At 42.1% G+C, this 21,555-nt stretch overlaps 1 protein-coding gene across 1 annotated transcript in view; it reads right to left on the minus strand.

Annotated features, from left to right (window-relative positions):
• Nucleotides 1-4,176: 4,176 nt before the first annotated feature.
• The window catches only part of SPATA7 (spermatogenesis associated 7), a 78,120-nt gene continuing 60,741 nt past the window's right edge, over nucleotides 4,177-21,555 (minus strand). The window contains exons 9-12 of the mRNA XM_073610696.1: nucleotides 20,025-20,081; nucleotides 16,762-16,839; nucleotides 16,619-16,676; nucleotides 4,177-9,538 (exon numbers count right to left, since the gene is read on the minus strand). Of these exons, the coding sequence (XP_073466797.1) occupies nucleotides 8,777-9,538; nucleotides 16,619-16,676; nucleotides 16,762-16,839; nucleotides 20,025-20,081 (955 nt within the window). The 3' untranslated portion in view covers nucleotides 4,177-8,776. The remainder of the gene's footprint in view (nucleotides 9,539-16,618; nucleotides 16,677-16,761; nucleotides 16,840-20,024; nucleotides 20,082-21,555) is intronic.

Below are 21,555 nucleotides of genomic sequence, written 5' to 3' on the forward strand. Positions count from 1 at the left end.
TCTTTTTTTTTTTTTTGCTAGAAAATTACTCAGAACTAGTCATCCTGTGTAACTCTAAATGGGTAACCAATAAAGACATCCTCTATGGAGATTTTTAAAATACTGAAGTTTGGCGCAATTTTAAAGCGTGACATGTTTTTATATATTTTCCCGGCGCAACACCATATTTTATATTTTACCCAAGAATTGGGTATTGTATTGTCTTTGTGTGCATTGAAATTCATTAAAATGTATTTATGGGTTCGTGTGTAAAATTGTGCTTTAAAAGCTGCTGTGCAAACACCGTGTGACATAAAATGTGCAAAATCCACCATTTTGTTCTCTAGGGCATCTTCTACACAAATATATAATATCTAAGCTTTCTAAGTAATTTTCTAGCAAAAATGCAGATTTTTACTTGTGAAAAAACAAAAAAAAAACAAAACAAGAAGGTTTTAAAGTGAATAATGGCTGAAGGTGCTCCTTGGATGTTGGGCCTCTGTATGTGGCCAGGCTGTGTAAAAGTCTCACACATGTGGTATCACCATACTCAGGAAGTAGTAGCAGATTGTGTTTTAGGGTGTAGTTGCAAGTATGCCTATGCAATGTGTGAGAAATAACGTAATATGACATTTTTGTGGGGGGGGGATTTAATATAATGTTGCAAAGAATTGTGGGAAAAAACTACAACTTAGTAAAACTCACCCTTGCCTCTTCCTACATACCTTGGGTGGTCTACTTTCCAAAAAGGGGCCCTTTAGGGAATATTTGTAGAGTCCTGGCATGTTAGGGCCTCAGCCGTGATTAATTTTCAGTGATTGATACTATAGCTTTAATAATTTGCAAAATTTTATAACCAAAACTAAGAAAACACATTTTTTTTTTCAAAGTTTTTGGTCTTTTTTTTTTTTAATTCATAGCATACTAAATAAAAAAAACCTAGTGGTGATTAAGTACCACCAAAAGAAAGCTCCATTTGTGTGAACAAAATTATAAAAATGTCACATGGGTACAGTAATGCATGACCGCGCAACTGTGATTCAAAATGCTAGAAAATTAGTTACCCCCCAAAACAATATATATATTTTTTTAAAGCAGAGGCCCTAGAGAATAAATTAGTGGGTTTTGCAATTTTTAATGTCAGATTATTTTTGCGCAGGGGTCTTTTTCAAATGCAGTTTTTTGGGGAAAAAATACACTTTTTAAAATTCTAATGCAAAAAAAAAGCTCAATGCATAACCCAATTTTTTCTGATCTCACGCCGAGTAAATATTATGCATTAAAATTGCGCACAACGTGACAAACAACGTAAATTTTACTATCCTTAAGCGACGCTTTCAAAAGCCGTTACTGGTTACCATTTTAGATATACAGAGGAGGTCTGGTGCTAAAATTACTGCCCCATCATTCGACGATTGCGGCGATACCTCACATGTGTGGGACGATCGCAGTTTGCGTGCGGGACCAACACTTTCGCCTTTGCACGCTAACATGGGGAAACGGGGGCCCTTATTTATTTATTTATGATTTTTATTGCTGTCACAAGGAATGTAAACATCCTTGAGACAGCAATAGGCATGTGACGGGTCCTCTTTATGGAGGGAGTCTGGTGTCTTTGCACTTAAAAGCATGTCAAACGCCAAGATCGGCGTTATTGAATACATTTGATTTTCCAAAAATGGCACCGTTAAAATGCTGGTAAAGTGGAAGTGTCGTCATGTCATCACTTCTGGGTTACCATAGCGGCGACCCGATCAAAGCCGATTCCGGCTTTCTTTGGGTCTCAGACTATCCGTCGGACGTGCCGGCTGGTAGCTCGGGTCTCCCCAGTGGATTGGGAGAGCCCAAGCGAGCCGTGGCGGGAGGGGGGACATCCTCTCCTGCTGCTTGTAATAACAACTGAGTAGCCAGTTAGCCGCTCTGGTTGTTATTACAAGCGAGCTGACCGTTGGCTCTAAAAAAACGGTACCGGGATGATGCCTGCACCTGCAGGCATCACCCGGTACAACCACTTGAAGTCAAATGACGTACCCAGTATGTGATTTGACGGCAAGTGGTTAAATAGTTCATTGATTCTTCTCGTCATTGTGTAACTGCCTGCCCGTACGGGGTACGAGTAGACAACTTACGCTGACAGTCCGTAGGAGTCCTGCATTGCCCCTGCCATCTGCTAATCACGGGTGCAATGCTTTGCAGGCTCCCATTAAAACAAAATAACAAATGTAAAAAATTTTTACTTTAAAAAAGATTGCATTTATTTTTTTTACAAAGGGGAACTTATCCTTTTAAGCGCTCTTCTCATGCCTCCTCCAAAAATCAAGGCTCTCATCCCAGTTAGCAAGTGGGTATGATGCTTGGCAATCCCTTTCACTGCCAAGGATGTATTCTAAACATCATGGATGAAAAAGTAGCACACTGTGGCTAAATTTGTTCTAATGCCTCCTGAAAAAAAGACACCAAGAATACTCACCTCTCCAGGGATGGTGGCTCCAATCATCAAAGCAAAGCCAAAAGAGAAGTCTTTATCATGTTACACGTCTGAGCGGGACAGATTTACGGTCCATTGGCCCATGTGTTTTCATCTTTCAGCAACTTCGGCATAGTTCTTCATAGAAGATTGGGGTCACCATCTGGTTGGAGAAGTATTTTTGATTTTCTTTTGCAGGACACAAACTAGTGGCAGACTCGTTAACCACTTGCCAAGCGCAATAAGTATATTTACGTTGCGGTTTGCAAGTGGTTTACCGGGGTTATTTTTTTTTTTTTTTTTTCAGTCAGCGAATCTTTTTCATGAAAGCAGTCAAAGCGGCTAATCAGCCGCTGGATCGCTTTCAAACAGCAGGAGGGGATTGGATCAAGACCTGGAGAATTTGGGGGCCATGTCAACACCTCAAACTTGTGTTCCTCAAACCATTCTTGAACCATTTTTTTGCAGTGTGGCAGGGCACGTTATCCTGTTGAAAGACCCCACTACCATCAGGGAATACCATTTCCATGAAGGGGTGTACAATGCTTGGGTAGGTGGTACGTGTCAAGTAACATCCACATGAATGGGAGGAGCCAGGTGTCCCAGCAGAACATTGCCCCTTTGGGCAATCATACTGCCCCCCCCAGGATGTCTTCTTCCCATACCGCCTCCTCTTCCCCAGGTAAGTGACGAACACTCACCCGGCCATCCACATGATGTAAAAGAAAACGTGATTCATCAGACCAGGCCACCTTCTTCCATTGCTCCGTGGTCCAGTTCTGATGCTCACGTGCCCATTGTAGTCCTTTTGGCTGTGGACCCAGAAAAAAAAAATGTGGTAATCTCTCAACAGTTACAGAACAGAACAGAAATAGCAATATAAACCTGCTAGAAAATGTAACCCTCCAGTCACTTCACTTAAAAAAACAAAACAAGGGTTTTGGCATAAATTCCCCACAGTTGTAGTGGCTCCTCTTCTGGCCTGAAATGAATTCCTCTGATTTCACTGCACACTGTGAGCTTCTCACAATGTGCATTAGAAGCTGCAGCAAGTGAAAACAGAAATATTTTATTTTAAAATGTAATGAGCATGCTGATGAGGGAGGAAGGATGTACCACTGAAGGCAAAATATTAAAGTGGTTGTAAACCTCAGACATAAAATATGAACAAAGCCTATCCCTCTATAGTGTGTAATTGTGTCAATCTACAGCATTTCTGTCTGCTGCCGCCTTCCTCTGCTGTCTGAAAAACATGCTGACACTAAAAAAGAAAAAAAGGTGACACAGGAGGGAGCTCCAGCACACAGCCTGCGATTGACAGCCTCAGCTCTGTTGCTGTGTGAAAGGGGGGGGGGGTGTCCCTTTCCTCCAATCAGCTCTCAGAGCTCTCTTCGCTGAGCTCTGCAGAGTGTAATGTCAGCTGTCTGCCCCCTTTTTTATTTTTTCTGAACTCTGACAAGTTTTATAAATTTGGCACTGTGAATGGACGTAGAGAAGAGAAGACTGCAGATAAACAGGTACAACTTATTAAGGAAGATTTGTTTCGTCTATCTGTATAACCTGAGGCTACTGGGTAAATGTAAGGGTTTACAACCACTTTAATTAGAGTAAACTTGAGCCCAACATTTTTTTCCTCATCTTGGATGGAGTTTATTGTTGTTTTCTGAAGACAAATACGTTCAATCCTACACATTTAGGTGGACGCAATGAAGAGACAGCAGACTACAGGATCTAATTTTTTTTTAATTGAAAAATAACTTAGTACAATTATAATATTTCTACAGCAAAATGGCCTCCCTACAGCCCGCCACCTGTCCAGTAACATTACTGATTCACGAGGAGCTGGAGACGAGGCTGAGAACATGAACTCAACATGGCCGGCTCCTAGCAATCCGATTGGCTGCGTTTCTGCCAGCCATAAATAAACCAGAGGTTAAGGCTTGAGGCCAAATTGCTTTTTGTAACAATAAACAGTGTTTCCCGTAAGACTGCACTTGTCCGTTCTTCACCTGGCTAAGAGCGCTGCAAAGGTTTGCGCATTATCAGTTAATCGTCAGAGATTTATTGTCTATAGCTTTATAATTGCTGCCAACGCCATCTATTAGAACGATCAATAGCTTTTCCTAAGCAGTTTCAAGTCTATAGCAGGTTGAGATACTTCATAAAATTGTCTTATTAGCTTGGAAGGGGTTTCTTCCATCAATAAAACCGCTTCCTGTGTTTCTGCATAGAGCTGAAAAAAAAAAAAAATGGATTGCCCTTTGCTGCTCTATCGGGCATTGCGTCCTTCAAGGATCGCTGAACTCAGAAATGTTCTCAGATGTTGGTCATTTAAGGTTTGTAATATTTATTCTGGATTTGGTCATTACTAAATGACCAGGCGGGTGGATAACCTACAGTATATGGCCAAGAGCTCGTGGACAATTGACCATCACACTTATATGAGCTTGTTGGACTCCCCATTTCAAAATCATGGAGTTCCCTCAACCCCCCCTTACGACTGGACCAGCCTCCACTGTTTCGGGGAAACTTCCAAAAGATTTTGAAGTGGGATTTTTCCCCTATTCAACCACAAGCATTTCTGAGGTCAGGTCATGATGTTGGATGAAAAGATCTGGGGTAAAGTCAACTTTCCAAAATCAGCCCAAAGATGTTTAGTAGGGTTGAGGTCAGGGTTCTGTGCAGGACACTCGAGTTCCTCCACACCATAGGTCTCAAAACTTTCCAAAGGGTCAGTTTACTGTCCTTCAGACTTCTGGTGGGGGCGGGACTGTGGCCATTGGAAGTAGAAATTGTTCTGGCATCAGTAGGAGTAAACAATGCAAACAATTCCTCCAGTACATGTAAAAAAGTACAAGGGGAGAAAAATAGCCTCATTGTTGGTGTCAATGAGAGGAATAGTGCCCCATCGTTGACACCAATGGGAAAAATAGTGCCCCATTTTTTGTCAATCGCTGGTTGGTGTTAGTGGGAGAAATAGCCCTTCATTGTTGGTGTCAGTGGGAGGAATAGTGCCCTAACTTTGGTGTCCGTGGGGGGAATAGTGCATTATCGTTGGCACCAATGGAAAAAAAAGTGCCCCATTGTTGATGTCAGTAGCAGAAATTATGCTCCATTGTTGGTGTCAGTGGGAGGAAAGGTGCCCCAAGGTCAAGCAAAGGGCCACATCTGGCCCCTGGGCTACAGTTTGGAGACCGCTGCTCCACACCTAACTGGTCAAACCAGTTGACTTTTTTGGACATCCTTTCCAAAATCATGACCATTAATATGGAGCTGCCGTTTGTGGCTATAACATCCTCCACTCCTCTAGGAAGGCTTTCTATGAGATTTTGTGTCTTTGGGAATTTGTACATTTGTGAGGTCAGGTACTGATGTTGGATGAGAAGACCTGGCTCACCCTCACCATTCCAATTCACTCCAATAGTGTTCAGTAGGGTTGAGGTCAGGGCTCTGTGTAGACTGCTCCAGTTCCTACACACCAAAACCGGTCACGCCCTGTCCTATGGAGCTGGCTTTGTGCACAGTCATACTAAAACAGGTCTTCCTCAAACTGTTACCCCATGGATGGAAGAAAAAATAAAATTAGAAACTTGATACTTCAGCGATCAGAAGTCGCAGGAACGCCCACCATGCAAACCAAATATACCATGGGCACTGTGCAACCTAGGCTGGAAAGATCAAGTGGTGTAGCCCTCCTTCGATCAGGGAATACAGTACTGTACTATAAACAAGAAACAAAGAGGGCGCCTAATGCATTAGCTCCAGCACTTTATTAAAGGATAAAAGAAAAAATGTTGTACTCACAAGCCAAATACAAATGGTAACATAACATAAAGCACTGCTCTGGGGAAGGGGGCATGTCCCCCGAAACACGTTAGCTGGTATTGTCATCTACACATTCGTTGAAGTGCGGACTTCTAGATTCTGTGCTTTGTTATGCCACCATTTTCATTTGGCTTGAGAGTATAATATGTTTTCTTTTATGCTTTAATAAAGTGCTGGAGACAATGCACTAGGCGTTTGCACCCTCTTTGTCTCTTGTGTTTTTTATACAAGGATGGAAGAGCACAATTGTCTATAATAGTGGTCTCCGAACTCCAGCACGGGGGGCAGGATGCAGACCATTGCTTGCATTCATCTGGCCCTTGGGGCACTATTCCTCCCACTGATACAGGACACTATTCTGCCAAGTGACATCAACAGTGGGGCACCATTTCTCCCACTGACACCAAAAATGGGGCACTATTCCTCTCAATGATCCCAACGATGGGGTACTATTCTCCCCCCCCCCCCCCAATACCAAATATGGCAGTGTTTACGCCCACTGATGCCAGGAAAATTTCCACTCACGTTGGCCACAGTTCAGCCCCCTAAAGTCTGAAGGACAATAAACTGGCCCTTTGTTTAAAAAGTTTGGAGACCCCTGGTCTATAATGTCTTTGTATGCTGTAGCATTAAATTGTACCCTTTCCTAAACTCCATTATTTGGAGAGGGGTCCACATACTTTTGGCCATACAGTGCACATATCAATAGTTTTACTTGATTTGTAATTCTGTTTGGCAGGTCATATGATTCACCTACCTCTGCCATACTGTATAGCCAGGAAGGTGATGCCATTGTAAAGCTCTAGATCCTCTAGGGTCACGTTTCCACTATGCTCACTGGACAACCTACATAGTTACATAGTTAGTAAGGTTGAATAAAGACACCAATCCATCCAGTTCAACTTGAGTGTCTACAATTTTCCCTATCCCTGTACATTGTACATTGCACACTCACATCGGTCCCTACCCTCAAGGAGCCCTCAATCCAAGGTCCCCATTCATATACTTGGGCCAATTTTGGACAGAAGCCAATTAACCTACCACTACGTGACCCTTCTAAGCCATTGCCCAATGAAAAGACAGGCAACACATATTTTGTTTGGAGTCCAGCTTTAATTCTGGAATGCCGATACCAGAAAAAGTATAAATGAGGATAAAAATAAATCCTCCTGTGGTTATAGAACGTTTGAAAATAGCAGCACATATAAAAATAAAATTATTGTGAAGTGCAATCTAACCTGATGGCTGTACTGATCCCCTTTTTTTTTTTTGGCTTATGAAGAAACCTTTTTTTCTTTTAGAGGTTGTTAGCTAATAGAACATCTTCATTCTAATTGTCATAGCCCTATATTAATACCCGTAAGTCAGAATTACAATTCATATGGTCGGCAGTTAAAGAGAAGCTGTATTGAGAGAAGTATGGCAGCTGTCAAAGCCAATATCCTTCCAATAACACCAGTTTCTAGTAGTCATGTGATATCTGTTTCGGTCAGAATATAAAATGGGACAAATTTTTGGTTATACATATGAATCTCCGAATAAAATGGTAGGGAATTTCATTGAAATTTGTTTAATTCTGTATATTAGTTTTCTAATGAATTTCAAATTTTTGGAACTATTTGAATTCAGATCGCTCGAAAAATGATACGGCCGCTGGGTCCTTAACAACCGGTGGCTCATCAGCTGTCAGAGGGATTCCCCACTGAGAGCTGAAATGTAAACAAAGAATTACGGCAAATTAGAATTCTGAAAAAAAAAAAAAAAAAAAAAAACAGCGTCGGATCCCCCCCAATTTATACCAAGTCCTTCGGGTCTGGTATGGATTTTAAGGGGAACCCCACACCAACATTTTTTACTAAACCAGAAGGGGGCCCTCCCCAAAATCTATACAAGACTCTTACCTGAGCGTTCCTTTATTTACATTTTGCCAGCATTCTTTTGTTTACATTTTTCCGGCATTCTTTTGTTTACATTTTGCCGGAATTATTTTGTTTACATTTTGCTGCCATTCTTTTGTTTACATTTCAGCCGTCAGTGGGGAAGCCGGTTATTAAGGACACCTCAGCTGGCTTCCTGGCCTACACAGAATTCAAAATCGGTTGATCATTTTTCCACCGAACAGAATTTCCGAAAATTTGGAATTCGTTAGAAAATGAATGAACAAAATTAAATGAAACAAATTCCGAAACAAATTTAGTAACATAATTAAGCTATCCGAAAGGAAACAACATTTTTCTGTTCTGCACATGTCTAGTTTCTCTCTGGCTTCTATACTTAGTGAGTCGTTGAACAGAAACAAGCACAATGAACGGAGTGCAAAGAATGGGATCAGAACTTCTGATCTGACTACTTGTTCCAGTTCAGAAACCATCTGAAGTTAATGGATTAGCATGACAGCCAGGTAACTAGCATTTTCAGATGAAGAAGACAGCAATGGCAACTTCCATATTTTCCCATGACTGCATACCTTTAACTGTATTGTATCAATTTTATAACATAATTCATTTAGAAATCATCCTGATCACTGTCATTCTCGTGGTTGGAAGGAACGTTTTCCGTTTCTTCCTCACGCACAGAACACTCTTCGGCTTTGGACACTTGAATGATTTCCGAGAAGCTCTGTTCCAGGTCTTCAAGATCCTTAAGCTCATGGGTGCTCTTCAAGTCATGTTCCAGCTCTGGCGGATCGGTCAGACCCATCTGGGAGAAGCTACTCAGGTTTCCATCATTGTCTTCCAGGAGAACCTCATCCTCGGATGACATTTTTTCCGACAGCTGGTTGTTGTCTTGTGATTCAGAATGTGTCTCCTCGTGATCATCCTGCAAGTATAAGAAGTCATCTTTTTGTTGAGACGTGTCCAGCTCATCCTCAGGAAGGGGTAGAACAGCTTCAGTTGACTGTCGTGTGGCTTCAAAGTCCTCCTGACCACTTAGAACATTGTTGTGGTCCAAATCTCTCTCTCCAAGGCAAGTTAGGGAACTGCTTGGTCCCGGGTTGTCTTCTTCATCTAGGCCAGTCTGAACATTGTCATTGAGTTGAGGCCCATTATCCTTTCCATCGAGGTATCTTAGGTTTGTAGCTTTGTAGTCCTCTACAGAAAAGTCTTGAGAAAGTAAACCATGATTCTTCATTGTATAAGGCAGGACGAAGGGATCTTTAAAATTTCTGCTGGTGCTAAAGTTGTAATCTACAAAAAGATCGAGTTTCTTCTCGTCCTTGGAGTCCAAGTCAGCCCTAAGAATGCCCAGCAAGTGGCGCATTTTTCCCTGCAGACCAAAAAGATAATAAAAGTAAATGACTTTAGCTGAGCTCAATCAATAAATAAGTTTTGCCTTGTAGTGGCGACAAAAAAAAAAAAAATCTTTTCTGGTACTTTTTATTTACAGGTTTAAATCAGAATTTGTTGCTAGAAAATTACTTATAACCCCCAAACATTATACAATGCCTTGAAAAAGTATTCATACCCCTTGAAATTTTACACTATTTGTAATGTAACAACCAAAAACGTAAAAGTATTTTATTGGGATTTTTTATGTGATAGACCAACACAAAGTGGCAAATAATTGTAAAGTGGAAGGAAAATGATAAATGGTTTTCACATTTTTTTTTACAAATAAATATCTGAAAAGTGTGATGTGCATTTGTATTCAGCCCCCTTTACTCTGATACCCCTAACTAAAATCTAGTGGAACCAATTGCCTTCAGAAGTCACCAAATTAGTAAATAGAGTCCAACTGTGTGTAATTTAATCTCAGTATAAATGCAGCTGTTCTGTGAAGCCCTCAGAGGATTTTTTAGGAAACCTTAGTGAACAAACAGCATCATGAAGGCCAAGGAACACACCAGACAAATTAGGGATAAAGTTGTGGAGAAATTTAAAGCAGGGTTGGGTTATAAAAAAAATATCCCTTGCTTTGAACATCTCACGGAGCTCTGTTCAATCCATCACCTGAAAATGGAAAGAGTATGGCACAACTGGTAACCTACCAAGACATGGCTGTCCATCTAAAATGACAGGCCGGGCAAGGAGAGCATTCATCAAAGAAGCAGCCAAGAGGTCCATGGTAACTCTGGAGGAGCTGCAGAGATCCACAGCTCAGTTGGGAGAATCTGTCCACAGGACAACTATAAGTTGTGCTCTCCACAAATCTGACCTTTATGGAAGAGTGGCAAGAAGAAAGCCATAAGAAGTCCCATTTCCAGTGTGCAAGAAGCAATGGAGGGGACACAGTAAACATGTGGAAGAAGGTGCTCTGGTAAGATGAGACCAAAATTTAACTTTTTGGCCTAAAAGCAAAATGTAATGTGTGGCGGAAAACTAACACTGCACATCACCCTGAACACGCCATCCCCACCGTGAAACATGGTGGTGGCAGCAGTATGTTGTGGGGATGCTTTTCTTGAGCAGGGACAGGGAAGCTGGTCAGAGTTGATGGGAAGATGGATGGAGCCAAATACAGGACAATCTTAGAAGAAAACCTGTTAGAGTCTGCAAAAGACTTGAGACTGGGGTGGAGGTTCACCTTCCAGCAGGACAACGACCCGAAACATCCAGCCAGAGCTACAATGGAATGGTTTAGATCAAAGCATATTCATGTGTTAGAATGGCCCAGTCACAGTCCAGACCTAAATCCAATTGAGAATCTTTGGCAAGACTTGAAAATTGCTGTTCACAGACGCTCTCCATCCAATCTGACAGAGCTTGAGAATGGGCAAAAATGTCCCTCTCTAGATGTGCAAAGCTGGTAGAGACATCCCCAAAAAGACTTACAGCTGTAATTGCAGTGAAAGGAGGTTCTACAAAGTATTGACTCCGGGGGGCGCCATACAAATGTACCCCCCACACTTTTCATATATTTGTAAAAAATTTTGGAAAACCATTTATCATTTTCCTTCAACTTCACAATTATGTACCACTTTGTGTTGATCTATCACATAAAATCCCAATAAAATAAATTTACGTTTTTGGGTGTAACATGACAAAATGTGGAAAAAAAAGTATGAATACTTTTTCAAGGCACTGTATATATATTTTTTAGCAGAGACCCTATGGAATTAAATGGCGATTGTAGCAATTTTTTATGTCACACAGTATCTGCGCAGTGTTTTTTCAAACGCAATTTGTTGGGGAAAAAAAATACACTTTAATGAATTCAAAAACAAAGCACAATATATGAACAACAGGAAAAAAATCACTTGCGAAAATGTGTGATACACAAAACAGGGTTGCTGCAGCTCAATGGTATAATGTACCATAAACAATGATTAGAGAAAAGAACACTGCGCTCCCTTTCAGCTTATATAAAAGTGCTAGTGCATATATGAAACGTTTATAAAGTGCAAATCTATATGAACCAATATTATAAACACACATTAAACTTCTGTGCAATTCAAAAGTGCTCAAGCATAAACTGCTGTGGATTTCACAGATTGTCAAAAAATTATCAAAAAGTCCAGTTGTGATTCAAGTATGCTCCCAGTGAAAGGGTGTGCAAAACACTCCCTAATCAGGAAATTCTATATACAGGTGCTCCACAAATGTGCAGGTGTGATCTCCCGTCCCTGCCCCCACCAGGGTGCGCACTCACCCGCACGTATGGACCTCCTAGGCGTATACCTAGTCAGGTCTAACAGACTTCTGGGTGGCGTGTCCAGGGTAATGGAGATTCTTCCACTGCATGCAGTTCATAAGAGAAATTAAATCACCATCGGACCATTTCTCGGGCGCGCCGGTAAAAACGGTAAGCCTGAGAAACACCAGCGAGCGGCGCTTCTGAAAGCGATCCAGCGGCTAATGAGCTGCTCGGACTGCCTTCGTGAGAAAGCCAGATGCCGGATGTTAAAAAAAAAAATCTCCAGGATTATGTTGGCTTCAGCCATAACCCCAGTAAGCCACTTGCAAGCCGCAACGTATATAAAGAGTGAGGGAAGAATTCATTTGATCCCCTACTGGTTTTGTACGTTTGCCCACTGACTAAGAAATGATCAGCCTATAATTTTAATGGTCGATTTATTATAACAGTGAGAGACAGAAAAAAAAACAAAATATCCAGAAAAACACATTTCAAAAAAGTTATGAATTGATTTGCATTTTAATGAGTTAAATAAGTATTTGACCCCTTCGCAAAACATTTACTACTTAGAACTTAGTACTTGGTGGCAGAACCCTTGTTGGCAATCACCGAGGGCAGACGTTTCTTGTAGTTGGCCACCAGGTTTGCACACATCTCAGGAGGGATTTTGTCCCACTACTCTTTGCAGTGCCTCTCCAAGTCATTAGGGTTTTGAGGCTGACGCTTGGTAACTCGAACCTTCAGCTCCCTCCACATATTTTCTATGGGATTAAGGTCTGGAGACTGGCTAGGCCACTCCAGGACCTTAATGTGCTTCTTCTTGAGCCACTCCTTTGCTGCCTTGGCCGTGTGTTTTGGGTCATTGTCATGCTGGAATACCCATCCACGACCCATTTTTAATGCCCTGGCTGAGGGAAGGAGGTTCTCACCCAAGATTTGGCGGTACGTGGCCCCGTCCATTGTTCCTTTGAAGCGGTGAAGTTGTCCTGTCCCCTTAGCAGAACCCCCCCCCCCCCCCCCCAAAGCATAATGTTTCCACCTCCACGTTGATGGTGGGGATGGTGTTCTTGGGGTCATAGGCAGCATTCCTCCTCCTCCTCCAAACACGGCGAGTTGAGTTGATGCCAAAGACCTCGATTTTGGTCTCATCTGACCACAACACTTTCACCCAGTTCTCCTCTGAATCATTCAGATGTTCATTAGCAAACTTCAGACCGTCCTGTACATGGGCTTTCTTGAGCAGGGGGACTTTGCGGGGGCTGCAGGATTTCAGTCCTTCACAGCGTAGTGTGTTACCATGTTGTTTTCTTGGTGACTATGGTCCCAGCTGCCTTGAGATCATTGACCAGATTCTCCCGTGTAGTCACCATTCTCATAATCATTGAAGCTCCATGAGGTGAGATCTTGCATAGAGCCCCAGACCGAGGGAGATTGACAGTTATTTTGTGTTTCTTCCATTTGCGAATAATCACACCAACTGTTGTCACCTCTCACCAAGCTGCTTGGCGATGGTCTTGTAGCCCATTCCAGCCTTGTGTAGGTCTACAATCTTGTCCCCGACATCCTTGGACGGCCCTTCAGTCTTGGCCATGGTGGAGAGATTGGAATCTGATGGATTGCTTCTGTGGACAGGTGTCTTTTATACAGGTAACAAGCTGAGATTAGGAGCACTCCCTTTAAGAGAGTGCTCCTAATCACAGCTCGTTACCTGTATAGAAGACACATGGGAGCCAGAAATCTAGCTGATTGGTAGGGGATCAAATACTTCTTTCACTTATTAAAACGCAAATCAATTTAAAACTTTTTTGGAATGCGTTATTCTGTCTCTCACTGTTAAAATAAACCAACCATTAAAATTATAGACTGATCATTTCCTTGTCAGTGGGGCAAACGTACAAAATCAGCAGGGGATCAAATACTTTTTCCCCTCACTGTACGTATTGCATTCCGCAAGTGGTTATGTTCGTCCAAAACTGTTTTTTTTTTTTTTTTTTTTAGTTTTGGATGGAGAGGAGATGTTTTAGAACCCCTGACGTGTTTTTAATGTACGGTGTTAGTCACTTAACGCCAAATCAAGTGCATGTACGTCATTTGACAATAAGTGGTATACCGGGATAATGCCTGCAGCTGCAGGCATCACCCCGCTATTGTTTTTCTACAGCCGCCGCAACCTCCCACTTCTGCCGCCCACAGTGCCAGGGGGTTCCCATATGTAAGCAGCGCCACTTTTAAATTTGGAAAGTATCTGATCACAGCGATCTTGTGATCAGATGCTTTTAAGGGCATAGGAGACATCTGGGATCTAATAGACCCCCGATCTCTCCATAAAGAGGACCTATCACTGCCTATTGCGCGCCCCCCCCCCCATGCTCACGCGCAAAGGTGAACGCAGGCATTGGTTCCACACGCATATACAGCGATCACACCACACATGTGAGGCATTGCCACAAACATCAAACGTTAAAGAAACTGTCTAGTAATAAAAAAAATAACATTAAAAAAAAAATAAAATGTAAAGCACCCCAGTTCTCATGTGTAAAGGTGAACGCACGCGTTGGTTCTACACACATATGGTGAACACAACACACGTCAGGTATTGCCACAAACATCAAATGTTAAAGAAACAGTTAAAAAAAAAAAATACAATAAAAAAACGCCCCCTGTGCTCGCGCACAAAGGCGAACGCACACATATGGCAACCATAGCACACATGTGAGGTATCGCTGCAAACGTCAGAGCGAGAGCAATAATTCTAGCACCAGACCTCCTCTGTAAGTCTAAACTGGTAAGCCATATAGGCTTTTAATTTTTCACCTATGACAATATAGTTTGTCACCATTCCACGAGTGTGCGCAATTTTAAAGCAAGACATGTTAGGTATCTATTTATTCAGCGTAACACCATCTTTTATAATTTACTAAAAATTCAGGCATCATATTATTACTATTATATTATTCATTAAAGTGTATTTTTCCCCAAATATTTGAGTTAAAAAAACTGCACAAATATCGTTTGACATAACACATTCCCAAACCCACCATTTTATTCTCTAGGGCCTCTGCTAAAAAATATACTGTTTGGGGGTTCGAAGTAAATTTCTAGCACAAAAATAGAGCTTTTTACAGGTAATCAAAATGTGTCAGAAAAATCCTGTTCTTCAAGTGGTTAGAGAGAGATCTACTCCTTTTCTGTCCTGGTGGCAACGACTTTATCAGATAGAAAGAAAGAGCAATATGCATCAGGGACAAAAACAGCAATCAAAACCTGACAGAGGTTCTATCCTTGCCCTGCTCTACTAAAAATTCACTTTTCTTTTTGTCTATATTGCTTTTGAAGAAACAAAAGGAGGCACCGTGATTATTACAGGCATGACCATATAAGACTAAGAGGCACCATGACCATTAGAGGCACCATGAGAAGCAATGAGCCACCATGTCTATTGGAGGCACCAAGCCACTTTGACCATTAGAGGCATTAGGTCACTATGATCATGGGAAGCCACAAGAGGCAATAAGCCAATATGACCATTACGGGCATTGAGCCGTCATGACCATGAAAAGCAATGAGTCACCATGACCATATAAGACAAAGAGGCATCATGACCATATAAGACAAAGAAGAGACACCATGACCATTAGAGGCATTGAGCCGCCATAGCCATGGGAAGCAATGAGCCGCCATGACCATTGGAGGCACCAAGCCACTTTGACCATTAGAGACATTGAGCTACCATGACCATAAGAAACGATGATCCACCAAGACCATTACAGGCATTGAGCCACCATGCCCATGAGAAGCAATGAGCCATCATGACAAATGAGAAGCAATGAGCCACCATGACCATTAGAAGCAATGAGCCACCATGACCATGAGAAGCAATGAGCCACCATGACAAATGAGAAGCAATGAGCCACCATGATCATGAGAAGCAATGAGCCACCATGATCATGAGAAAAAGCCAACATGACCATAAGAAATGATGATCCACCAAAACCATTACAGACATTGAACCACTATGACTATGAGAAGCAATGAGCCACCATGACCATGAGTGACAGATAAGTGTGCCAAATGGGCTATTTAAGTTGGATCAGCACCCAGGATCAGTGCTGTCTCGTCTACAGCATTCTGTGATTGTCCTGTTTCCTGTTACCTGCATCTGCTCTTGAAATACTACCTGGCTTGCTCCTGACTATTCCTGCTCTCCACTTGCATCGACCCCAGCTTGTTCTCGGACCATTCTCCTGTCTCCACATCTGTACCTGATCTGATCGCTCTGTGTATGACCCAGCTTGTCTAACTCTGCTTACGCTCCAGTCCATTCGGAGCTTCCAAGTTGCAAGCACCTGTCCATCTGCCACCGGGCCCTGCTCTTCGGTTAACTACGTCCAAATATCACCCTGTTCCTGCCCTCGGGACATCCGCTGCCATGTGACCTACTACTCAACCAACAGCTCAGCTGCCAGCACGACTACCGGCACTCATGCGACTCTTGCCCCCCTGCGCCACCTGTATACTCTACCAGGGGCCCCAAGTCAGAGGTGTAAGAGAGGCCTTCCTCTCCATAAAGCAGGCTCTACCCACCAGGTACGTGACACCATTAGAGGCATTGAGCCACCACGACCAGCAGTGAGGCACCATAAGCAACATAAGCAAAAAGCCACCATGACCATATAAGACAAATAGGCAGTATGACCATTAGAGGCATTGAGCCACCATGACCATGGGAAGCAAGGAGCCACCATGACCATGTAAAACAAGGAGCAATCTTACCACATCTAAACGATGTCTATTTTCTTCAAGGTGACGTTCAAACACCCGATCTATAATTCTGAAAAATAAAACCCATCATCACATACCGTACTTAAAATTTGAAAATAACACCCCTTAACGATCCCAAATCTATAAGCACTCACCTGTCCGAGAACAATCCCAGGGACAAGATTTCATTGGTCACATCAGCCACGAATTCCAAGTAAGCCAACTCTTCCTCTCTAAAGAAAAAAAAAAAAAGATTTGTCTGGTAACAGTTTGGATTGCTAAGGATATTATTAATAAAAATACAGCTACTTTATCTAAATTCTATCATTTAGGTTGTTCTTAAAGGAAAATTACCCTTCTATGAAACAATTCTATATTATTACAGGGCGAAACGTTTTGTGATTTAAGGTAGAACTCTAGGCAAAACTGTTTTTTTTTTTTCATTTTGGATAGAGCAAGGGAGGGTTATAACCCCTGCAAAAAAAAAAAAAAAAAATGTCACCATCTGTGTCCCATCTGGTCTGCATACAAGTTACAATGGTAATGACGTCACTCTGAAGCTTGAACAGGTTCAGTTTTCTCTCCCCTGGAACTAGCAAACAGAGCGATAGCCAACAGAATAGCAGCTTCTACCAAGGGCTTATCACACAGGCATTTGCTTAAAGTGTTACTAAACCCACAGCAGTAAAAATCAGTCTGTATATACAGTAAAGCATGCTTGTTATACTCACTGTGGAACCTAAGGAATTGTTCCTCCGCATTGCGTAAAGAGGCTGTTTGATCCTGTCTTCTATGATCCCCCCTTTTTCTGCTGTCCCCAAACCATCTCCTGATAAGACGGAGCCCTAGGAGGCACTCTGCACATGCTCAGTTTGGTGTGTATTGCTAGAGAGTTTTTTTTTTTCTTGGGAGGGTGCATGTGATCAACACAGGGCCAATCAGCACTGTCCAGACAGAGGGTCAGAGATCCTGCAGCCTCATAGGACAGTCAGAGGAGAATGAAAACTCCTCCTACAAGCTTTAACCAGACACTGATAGAAGTCACAAGACTGCTATATACTGCTGATGAGAAAAGGTATTTAGCAGTTTATATTTACTAAAATAATTGCATTTCTATGTTCTGTGGGAGACCAGATATAGTGAATGCAGGCTCCTGGGGAGACCAGATATAGTGAATGCAGGGTCCTGGGGAGACCAGATATAGTGAATGCAGGCTCCTGGGGAGACCAGATATAGTGAATGCAGGCTCATGGGTTTAGTAACACTTTAGTGAAAAGGTCTCACATTCTAGTAAAGAGAGTAGTCACAACTTGAGTTGAGAGAAAATACATTTAGATGGAGTTCTGGCATATGCTTTGTTATATCCTTCATTAACTTCATGCTTCAGGTGTCAAATCCAATCCTATAAATCGGGGTTTATAAATACAAACCCAATACTCCTAATCACTTGTCAGTGGGGTCATTGTTTAAAATTTTACTTACGTAAAAATCTGCAATTTTCTTTTGCAAGAAATGACTTTAAACCCCCCAAATAATTATATATTTCTCTGGAAGCAGACGCCCTGTAGAATAAAATGGTGGCCGTTGCAGTTTTTGGTATGTCATAAAATACTTATTTTCAGGAAAAAATACACTAAAATTACCAGATTTTGGTAAAATATCTAAAAACGGGGTTGTGTTGAGTAAATAGATACCAAACGTGTCCAGCCTTAAAATTGCATGTGCCCGTGAAATCGCAAAAAATATGGTACCCAAAATTGTCGTTAGGTGATGCAAAATAAATACAATTCGGTTCGGGGTTTACATCCAATTTAAGGACATAAGAGGTTGTTATACAGTGGCTTGAAAAGGTATTTATACCCCTTAAAATTTTCCACATTTTGTCATGTTACATCCAAAAATGTAAATGTATTTTATTGGGATTTTATGTGATAGACCAACACAAAGTGGCACATAATTGTGAAGTGGAAGGAAAATGATAAATGGTTTTCAAGATTTTTTACAAATAAATATGTGAAAAGTGTGGGGTACATTTGTATGGCGCCCCCCGGAGTCAATACTTTGTAGAACCGCCTTTCTCTGCCATTACAGCTGCAAGTCTTTTTGCGGATGTCTCTACCAGCTTTGCACATCTAGAGAGGGACATTTTTGCCCATTCTTCTTTTCAGAATATCTCAAGCTCTGTCAGATTGGATGGAGAGCGTCTGTGAACAGCAATTTTCAAGTCTTGCCACAGATTCTCAATTGGATTTAGGTCTGGACTGTGACTGGGCCATTCTAACACATGAATATGCTTTGATCTAAACCATTCCATTGTAGCTCTGGCTGTATGTTTAGGGTCGTTGTCCTGCTGGAAGGTGAACCTCCGCCCCAGTCTCAAGTCTTTTGCAGACTCTAACAGGTTTTCTGATCAGCTTCCCTGTCCCAGCTGAAGAAAAGCATCCCCACAACATGATGCTGCCACCACCATGTTTCACAGTTGGGATGGTGTGTTCAGGGTGATGTGCAGTGTTAGTTTTCCCCCACACATAGCGTTTTTCTTTTAGGTTAAAAAGCTCAATTTTGGTCTCATCTGACCAGAGCACCTATTTCCACATATTTGCTGTGTCCCCCACATGGCTTCTCGTAAACTGCAAACAGGACTTCTTATGAATTTCTTTCTTCTTGTCACTCTTCCATAAAGGTCAGATTTGTGGAGAACACGACTAATAGTTGTCCTGTGGACAGATTCTCCCACCTGAGCTGTGGATCTCTGCAGCTCCTCCAGAGTTACCATGGACCTCTTGGCTGCTTCTCCGATGAATGCTCTCCTTGCCCGGCCGGTCAGTTTAGGTGGACGGCCATGTCTTGGTAGGTTACCAGTTGTGCCATACTCTTTCCATTTTCGGATGATGGATTGAACAGTGCTCCGCGAGATATTCAAAGCTTGAGATATTTTTTTATAACCTAACCCTGCTTTCAACTTCTACACAACTTTATCCCTGACCTGTCTGGTGTGTTCCTTGGCCTTCGTGATGCTGTTTGTTCACTAAGGTTCTCTAACAAACCTCTGAGGGCTTCACGGGACAGCTGCATTTATACTGAGATTAAATTACACACAGGTGGACTCTATTTACTAATTAGGTGACTTCTGAAGGGAATTGGTTCCACTAGATTTTAGTTAGGGGTATCGGAGTAAAGGGGGCTGAATACAAACGTACACCCCCACACTTTTCACATATTTGCAAAAAAAATTGAAAACCATTTATAATTTTCCTTCCACTTCACAATTATGTGCCACTTTGTGTTGGTCTATCACATAAAATCCCAATAAAATACATTTACGTTTTTGGCTGTAACATGACAAAATGTGGAAAATTTTAAGGGGTATGAATACTTTTTCAAGGCACCGTAGAAAACATTTTGCTTGAAAACTTACTCAGAATGAATCCTCTGCATTGTGGGAGATGGAGATTTCAATTCATCATAAGACATCCTGGGAAGAGAGGGAATATATTTCAAAATGCTAGAATATAAATAACAGGACATATTCTACTATAATTGAGATCATTTAAATATACGTATATAATGATTAACACCTCAACACTGCCTGTTGCCCTTTAAGTAGCCTTTAATGCCCAGGAGGTGATGCAGCATTTGTATCATGTGACCGCTCTGATTGGCTCTCACAGAGGTCACATGATTGGGAGCCCTTCCGCTGGCTGCTGATCAGAAGCTGTGACGTGACAGCTCAGTCAGTGTGCTTGGAGCAGGCAAGGAGCGCGATCTGAGCACACAATCACCTGCCACCGTGGACAAGTATGCGCGGCGGCTGGCCATTAAAGTGGTAGTAAACCCGTTTTTTTTTTTTTGTTTTTTTTTAAACCTGCAAGGCAACGTTATAATGTGCTAGTATGCAATGAGTCGTATACTAGCACATTATGTGAAACGTACCTTAAAACGAAGCCCTCCTGCGGCACGCTTTCACTGCTGACAGGGCTTCCATCTTCACCCGGTCTTCCTTCTGGGATGGCGGGCTCTAGTCCTTTGATTGGATGAGCCGCAATGACTTCACTCCCACACATACGTGCGGGAGCTGCTGTTCGCGGCACAGGGCTCTGAAGGAACGGCGCGTTATGCTGTTCCTTTAGAGTGCATACGCCGGTGACGTCACCGGTGGCTTCACAAGTAAATATCTCCTAAATGGTGCACGTTTAGGAAATATTTACTGTACCTATAGGTAAGCCTTATTATAGTCCAAAATCGTCCATTGGAGTTTACTCCCACTTTAAAGACCATCTTTCTTGGTGCAAGATACAGTATGGGGGGAGATTTACTAAGACTGGAGCACTCAGAATCTGGTGCAGCTGTGCATGGTAGCCAATCAGCTTCTAACTTCAGCTTGTTCAATTAAGCTTTGACAACAAAACTGTAACGGCCCCCCGAGTATGAAAGGGGTCAAAGTCGTTTAGGACATTCCATTTCTGAACACAAAGGCAGCTACCGAACACTCCAATCATCCGAACAAGAAACCCATACGAATAATTCTTCGCCCCAAGTACGAGACAAGGCTCTGTACGGAGGGTCAAACAGGAATCAGACTCTTTATTATTAGAACCAGAATACAGCTTTATATACAGTAGAAGAGGAGGTTCCCCCCTACTGCTCATATTACTCTAACAATACACCTGTAACCAGAAACAGAATTAACATGAACTAATTAACTAACCCCTTAAAGCAGCCGATGTGACTCCGTGCCCTCCTGAGCATTCTATGACTAATTAGGATTTCACTACAGGTCAGACTTGTGGTCACCGAGCTTCACACACTAGTATAAACACAGGACACCTTCTCAGGAGCTAATTACAATTAACAATACAAACAGTGATTCCCCCCCCCTCCTCAGCCTAGTAGGCAACAAACTATAGTATGAGTAGACTGTCCGGCTCCTACCCAGTTCTAGAGGCCAA

The sequence above is a fragment of the Aquarana catesbeiana genome, linkage group LG13 (assembly GCF_042186555.1).
Source record: "Aquarana catesbeiana isolate 2022-GZ linkage group LG13, ASM4218655v1, whole genome shotgun sequence".
In the NCBI taxonomy this organism is placed as follows: domain Eukaryota; kingdom Metazoa; phylum Chordata; class Amphibia; order Anura; family Ranidae; genus Aquarana; species Aquarana catesbeiana.